This window comes from Anopheles moucheti, assembly GCF_943734755.1.
Source record: "Anopheles moucheti chromosome X unlocalized genomic scaffold, idAnoMoucSN_F20_07 X_unloc_2, whole genome shotgun sequence".
NCBI lineage: Eukaryota > Metazoa > Arthropoda > Insecta > Diptera > Culicidae > Anopheles > Anopheles moucheti.
This window is the reverse complement of record NW_026453526.1, coordinates 827,501-835,000: the sequence shown is the minus strand read 5'-3', so window position 1 is coordinate 835,000 and position 7,500 is coordinate 827,501. Positions and strand designations below refer to the sequence as shown.

General features: G+C 51.9%; 1 protein-coding gene across 1 annotated transcript in view; it reads right to left on the bottom strand.

Annotated features, from left to right (window-relative positions):
- LOC128307896 (uncharacterized) overlaps positions 1-7,500 on the bottom strand; it is a 29,111-nt gene that overhangs the window by 1,728 nt on the left and 19,883 nt on the right. The window contains exons 3-6 of the mRNA XM_053045442.1: positions 2,712-2,888; positions 1,791-2,540; positions 1,099-1,746; positions 1-1,065 (exon numbers count right to left, since the gene is read on the bottom strand). The exon at positions 1-1,065 is cut by the window's left edge and continues 1,728 nt beyond it. Of these exons, the coding sequence (XP_052901402.1) occupies positions 1-1,065; positions 1,099-1,746; positions 1,791-2,540; positions 2,712-2,888 (2,640 nt within the window). The remainder of the gene's footprint in view (positions 1,066-1,098; positions 1,747-1,790; positions 2,541-2,711; positions 2,889-7,500) is intronic.

Here is a 7,500-nt window from a genome sequence, read left to right as displayed (position 1 = left end):
CTTGTCTGCGGCGTTGGTGCGGCCAAATGACATGGCCCTTCTGCCCGCGTCGACAACGCGCTCGATCGCGCTGATCGTCGAGCGCCCCTTGCGGAAGCCGTACTGGGCGCCAGAGAGCTGCGGAGAGTTCACGTCCTCGAGGTGTAGGTTGAGGCGGTTCAAAATGAGCCTCTCCAGCACTTTGCCCAGTGCGTCCAGCATGCATAAAGGCCGGTAGGATGCGCTCTCGCCCGGAGGCTTGCCAGGCTTAGGTAGCAGCACCAGGCGCTGCCTCTTCCACTGCGGTGGAAACGTACCGCGGGTAAGGCAGTCCTGGTACACACGGCAGAAGACCTCCGGATACCTCCTGATCGCCGCCTTAACCGCAGCGTTCGGGATGCCGTCCAGGCCAGGGGCCTTCCTCGAGCTCATGTCGGCGACGATGGCCAACAGCTCGTCGCAGGTCACGTCAGCGACTGTGACCCCGTCCGAGTCAGCGTCGTCGTTCGCGTCAGGCCACGAGACCGGTGGATGGACCGGGAACAGGTCGGAGACGATCCGTTCCAGCTCGACACGGTCGGTCTCAGGCGGCACACGACTGCCACGCAGCCGAGACGTCACCACCCTGTATCCCGCACCGAACACGTTCTCCTCGGCGATGCTGATGAGGCTTTCGAACTCCTGCCGCTTGCTGGCTCGAATCGCCTTCTCGAGGTTGCGCTTCGCCGTGCGATGATCGGCCGCCGCGATGCTACGCCCCTCCAGGTCGATGGTGTGCCTGAGCCGCTCACGCGCAGCCAGACAAATCCCGCGTAGACGCTCCACTTCAGGCGACCACCAATATACATCTCGATGAGGATCGCTGTGTAGCCGAGAAACCCGCTGCATGGTGATGTCGCACGCTTCCGTAAGAGCGGACACCATGCCCGCATCAGTCGCAGCCAGCTCGACGAAGTTCACATCTTCAAGTGCGTGAAGGAAAGAGGCTTCATTAAACTGCTTCGTCTTCCACCGCTTGCCAGCGCATGGCGCGCGCTGCCGGCTGGCCTGTGGATCAGGCCGTGACGACCGCTGCGACTGACCCTGCTGAGAGTGCTGCGCATCCCTCTGCAACTGTACGGGTCCCTCCACCTCGAACCTGATGAGCTGGTGATCGGACCGGGGGAATGGGAGCACCTCCCAAGCCCCTGCCCTGACGATCGACGGGCTGGCAAAGGTGACATCAATCACGCTGGACACAGCTGCTCCTCTGCCGATGAACGTTGGCTCGTTACCTCGATTGAGCGTTGACAGCCCCATCCGCTCGACCAGGTTCCACAGCTCAATGCCGCGCGGTTCAGTCCTCGCGCTGCCCCACTCCGTGTGCCAGGCGTTGAAGTCGCCGGCAATGACGACTCGGGAGTGGGCAGCGGTCTCGAGTTCCACGGCTTCGAGGAACTGCTCGAACTCGCGCGTGGGACGACGTGGTGGCGCATAGCAGCAGATGAAAGTCACCCCAGCCACCTGGGCAGCCACCAGACCGGGCACTGCACTGCTCCACACCCGTTGTATTGGGTGTGATCCGGTGGCCACCACTGCAGTCCTCCTCGCCCCGTCGTATGCCCAGTTCCCATTGTGGGAGGGCGGCCTGTACATGTCCGACAGAAGCAGGACGTCGGCCCGATGTTCACGCGCTGCTTGCAGCGCAAGATCCTGCCCTGCCTGACAGTGGTCCACATTGAGCTGCAGCACCCTTACTGCGAAGAGGCTGCCGAGCGGACGCACGTACTATGGCCCACGCGGTGGGGACCACCGCAGACGGCACACTTCACCTCTGCGCTGCAGGTGCCGGCCCGATGACCGTCGACGCCGCAGCGAATGCAGACGTGTTGCCGATCAACGGTTGATCGGCAATCGCGCGCCACGTGACCGCGCTCCAGACAGCGGTAGCAACGAAGTCGCGCCGTTGGAGTGGCCGGAGCTTCCTTCGCCGTGCTTATGCAGTCGCACAGCGCCATTCGCCGCCCCACGAGCTGCTTGGCGACCTTAGCCGGAAGGCGAACGCGAGCCCGCTTTGTGCCGTCCTGAAGCTGCCACATGCTGACGGACGCGATGCCAGCACAGCCCTGCAGCTCCTTGTCGAGCACCTCCTTTAGATCAGCCTCCTGCGCCAACGGGTCGACGTGGCAGACGATGAGCTCGCTCATCTCCGTGACCAGTCTGGCCACTCCAGCATCCCCGACAATTCGCTGCACGTCTCGCAGCACCAGAGCAGAATTTGCCGACCGACTCAGCTCCATCCGCAGGAGAGCTGCGTGTGTTCGGCGGCCAATAAGGATATGGCCCACCAAGTCTTTGTATTCCGCCTCCTCCTTAATTGTACGCCGGATCTTCGCATAAACGGAGTCCCAGGTTTGGCCCTCCGCTGGCGCGACCTCCACCAAGTCCTGTCGCAAACGACGCGACTTTCGCTGCTGTTGTGGCTGCTGCGGACGCTGCTGCTGCTGCTGCAGTCGGCTGTGCAACAGCTGTCCTTTCAGCTGCCACTGCTGCTGCTGACGTTGCTGTTGCGGCTGACCCATCTGTGGGGGGCGATACACCGTGCCCCCCTGATGCAGTTGCTGCCGCTGCTGCTGCACCTGCTGATGCTGCTGGGCCGGCTGCTGGCGTGCCGGCTTACGGCGCACCACCTCGGCCCAGGAGCCGCCTTCCTGGTCCGGAGACGGCACCACCGTAGCCGTCACCGCACCCGCTGCCTGTTGCTGCTGCTGTCTCTGCTGCTGGCTGCCCTGCTGATGGCGCTGCTGACGCTCCGCCTTCAGCTCCTCGCGAAGAGCAGCCACCTCCAACCAGGCCCGCTCTTCGCGTTGGCGTGCCTCCTCCTTCGTGGTCTTCAAGCTCTCCTTGGCCTCAGATGCCATCTCCTGCATCTGAGCGCGCAAGAGGGAGAGCTCCTGCCGAAGCGACCGGACCAGCTCACGAAGCTCCTCATTCACTGCCTCGAAGCTTTGCGCCGTCAACGTACGGGGTGACGACTCAATCGCAGACATCGCAGACATCGTGGTGACTCTGGAGAGCACCACCTTCGGCTCTATTGTGCTGCTGAGCCGCGTATCGGTAGAGGTTGCTCGTCCTCTAAGCGGCCTAAGCGAACGCTGGTCGCTTGCCCCAGACCCTGATGACGTGGGCATGGTGGGAGGCTAATAACCTCCCACCTGGAGCAGGAATACGTCAGCCACGGACTCGCTGGGTGTTGAATTGGCAGGCGAGAGTGGTCAGGGTGATGTTACTCTACTCGTGGCAGCCTTTGCGTATTTATTGGGGTTTTTCCCGATTTTTTCCACGTGATTTTCTCAAAAAACCGGAATTCGAGCAGTTTCGAGCTCGATAAAAAATTCCGAATCGAGCAGATTCGAGCTGCCGATGCCCCCCCACAGCTTCCCCAAATTTTCTGCGTCCTTTCTTATTTCGAGCAGTTTTTCGAGTAGAAACCGCCAATTCGAAAAATTGTCTGTTGGGGACTGCTCACTTTTCAAAATTCGTCAGCTGGGTCATATGTGTCACCCGGATGTCACCAAAAAATGTCAAGAAATTTTTCCGCGATTTTCACTGTTTTTCCGTTTGGATCTTATCAAACACGTTAAAACAATCACAGCGGTGAAAACCGCACGCAAATCCGATAAAAACTCGCAGAGTTATAGGCGATTTTTTAATAAACACCGTCGCTCGAAAACACGTGCTCCGGCGGTAGCACCCCTTGCACTTTTTTGCCACGTTGTTTTTCGGCAATTTTCGTCCGTTTTCCGTCCGGTTTTTTGCCTTAACGCGATCACGGGCACATAAACTACCGTTTTCGGCCACTTCCGGCCCGTGGGGACCGGAATTTTGCACAAATTCGCGACACGCACTGTTGTTATTGTTGTTGTTGTTGTGTTTCTTTGCGCAAAATTGCAACTCCGTGTATCACTATAATTTTCGCTGGCAAACACTGTTTTTCAACAGAAAATCGTTTATTGGCACCTGATAAACGTATTTCACCGCAAACCGCGTTGAAAATGGCCTATTATAAGCGTTTTTCCGGCGGAAATAGTTCCCCATACAAAATGTATGGAGAAATGTTTATGCTTGTTTTCCGCGTTATTGCATCGATTTTGAAGCGGTTTTCGCACGAATCACTTAAAACGTACTCTTATCAACGATTTATCACCAAAGTCCAGTCGCTCTAAGGGATTTTTGCACAAAAATTGTTATTCTCACTGCGGAGCAAACACACCATGTCTGAAGAGCTCGACTGCTCGAATACAGGACAGGGATAACTGGCTTGTGGCCGCCAAGCGTTCATAGCGACGTGGCTTTTTGATCCTTCGATGTCGGCTCTTCCTATCATTGTGAAGCAAAATTCACCAAGCGTAGGATTGTTCACCCTTTCAAGGGAACGTGAGCTGGGTTTAGACCGTCGTGAGACAGGTTAGTTTTACCCTACTGGTGTGTGCTGTTTGCCGCTATCTTAACGGAATTCCTGTGCAGTACGAGAGGAACCACAGGTACGGACCACTGGCTCAATACTAGTTCGACCGGACTTTGGTATGACGCTACGTCCGCTGGATTATGCCTGAACGCCTCTAAGGTCGTATCCAATCCGAGCTGATAGCGCTTCTCAAACCCATTAGGTGATCGGAAGCTAGCGGGCTTAACAACCCTCCGAGATCCGTCGGTGCTGCCCCGCGCACACTGACGTCTCATCCCCGCTATAGCACTAGACTGAGCCGCAACGGGCGGGAGCACGCTGCACGTGGAAGTACCTTACCACAGGGAACCCTGGTGGCTGTGTTTCCGTCGACCGTGGATACAACTAGTTTCGACACCTTCGACCGCCCGCAAACGACGGGACTACAGGCTGGGAGCTGCGAGTTGTAGAGATGCGTTCGCATCGATCCTCTCAGGCGACCCATGCTTGCTGGTGCTCGCGTTCACTTTGGGAATGGAGTGTTCGCGAGAGTGATTGTTGTGTTGTGTGTGTACAGTTGGTGCTTGCGTGCACTCCCATAGTGGAGTGTTCGCGAGCTTAAAACGCTAAGTCCCGATTAATACTCTCCTCGCAACATTATGTGCGTGGCTCCACGCCAAGTGGGATTAGCGGTGCGAAACGCGATTGGTAAAGTCGATGGTGATGTGCGTACCAACAGACGATTTGTTAAGTCAAATGCGAACTGTGGTGCAACAGGCAATGTGTGTTTATTATCAGGTGTTGTTGGAAGTCAATACGATTTGACTTTCAAAAATTTTTCTAAGTCCCGATTTTTTTTCTCGTCGAGTAACTACAATGCACTATTTCTATCGCAGCGGACTTGTTGTTCATGGCCTAAATGATCGCGAACGAACACGTATTCGCAAAAAAATTTTTGTATGAAAAAGTCACCACTCGGGTACCTCCATACAAAAGTACCAAGTTCGGGTCGAGTGGTCGATGGACGTCGAAGGTGAAAATTTTTCATCATCGAAAATTTTTTCCAAAGTTGAAGCAATTGGGCCCTAGAGTATGAAAAGTGAAACCACGGATCGATATGAGAAATAAAAATTTTTGTATGAAAAAGTCACCACTCGGGTACCTCCATACAAAAGTACCAAGTTCGGGTCGAGTGGTCGATGGACGTCGAAGGTGAAAATTTTTCATCATCGAAAATTTTTTCCAAAGTTGAAGCAAATGGGCCCTAGAGTATGAAAAGTGAAACCACGGATCGATTTGAGAAATAAAAATTTTTTGTATGGGAGGGCCCCTGCTAGAACATTTTTCCCAAGTGCGACCATTTTACCCAGTGAGTCAAAAAAAATTTTTTTCACGGTGACTCAAAACTTCAATATTAGACTCCCCTGAGTATGAAAAGTGTAACGAAAATCATTTTTGAGAAGAAAAAATTTTTGTATGGGAGGGCCCCTGCTAGAACATTTTTACCAAGTGCGACCATTTTACCCGGTGAGTCAAAAAAAAATTTTTGTATGGGAGGGCCCCTGCTAGAACATTTTTCCCAAGTGCGTCGATTTTGGGTCGCCGACACAAGCTCGGGTCAAAAAAATTTTTTTTTCACGGTGACTCAAAACATCAATTTTAGACTCCCCTGAGTATGAAAAGTGAAACGAAAATCATTTTTGAGAAGAAAAAAATTTTGTATGGGAGGGCCCCTGCTAGAACATTTTTCCCAAGTGCGTCGATTTTGGGTCGCCGACACAAGCTCGGGTCAAAAAAATTTTTTTTTCACGGTGACTCAAAACATCAATTTTAGACTCCCCTGAGTATGAAAAGTGAAACGAAAATCATTTTTGAGAAGAAAAAATTTTTGTATGGGAGGGCCCCTGCTAGAACATATTTCCCAAGTGCGTCGATTTTTGGGTCGCCGACACAAGCTCGGGTCAAAAAAAATTTTTTTTCTCGGTGACTCAAAACATCAATTTTAGACTCCCCTGAGTATGAAAAGTGAAACGAAAATCATTTTTGAGAAGAAAAAATTTTTGTATGGGAGGGCCCCTGCTAGAACATTTTTCCCAAGTGCGTCGATTTTGGGTCGCCGACACAAGCTCGGGTCAAAAAAATTTTTTTTTCTCGGTGACTCAAAACATCAATTTTAGACTCCCCTGAGTATGAAAAGTGAAACGAAAATCATTTTTGAGAAGAAAAAATTTTTGTATGGGAGGGCCCCTGCTAGAACATATTTCCCAAGTGCGTCGATTTTTGGGTCGCCGACACAAGCTCGGGTCAAAAAAAATTTTTTTTCTCGGTGACTCAAAACATCAATTTTAGACTCCCCTGAGTATGAAAAGTGAAACGAAAATCATTTTTGAGAAGAAAAAATTTTTGTATGGGAGGGCCCCTGCTAGAACATTTTTCCCAAGTGCGTCGATTTTGGGTCGCCGACACAAGCTCGGGTCAAAAAATTTTTTTTTTCACGGTGACTCAAAACATCAATTTTAGACTCCCCTGAGTATGAAAAGTGAAACGAAAATCATTTTTGAGAAGAAAAAATTTTTGTATGGGAGGGCCCCTGCTAGAACATTTTTCCCAAGTGAGTCGATTTTTGGGTCGCGACACAAGCTCGGGTCAAAAAAAATTTTTTTTTCATGGTGACTCAAAACATCAATTTTAGACTCCCCTGAGTATGAAAAGTGAAACGAAAATCATTTTTGAGAAGAAAAAAATTTGTATGGGAGGGCCCCTGCTAGAACATTTTTCCCAAGTAAATTCGATTTTACCCGGTGAGTCAAAAAATTTTGAAAAAAATATTTTGCCAAAATCGTGTTCATTGCCTATTATAAGGGACCAGGTCAGCTCACACGCATTTTTGGAGACCATATGGAAAGTGCGTCTGGGATTGCGGAAATTAAGTTTAGAGTGTTAAATGATGGTTTCGCAATCCCGAAAGGCTCAAAATCCACCCTAAGGTCCCCTGGGTGAAATGTGGTTTCCAAGGTGTGAGCGCTATCGGTGATAGAGTTGGAATGTGATTTCCAGAGCGCAGGGCGACTGGGCTTAGAGCGAAAATCATAGAC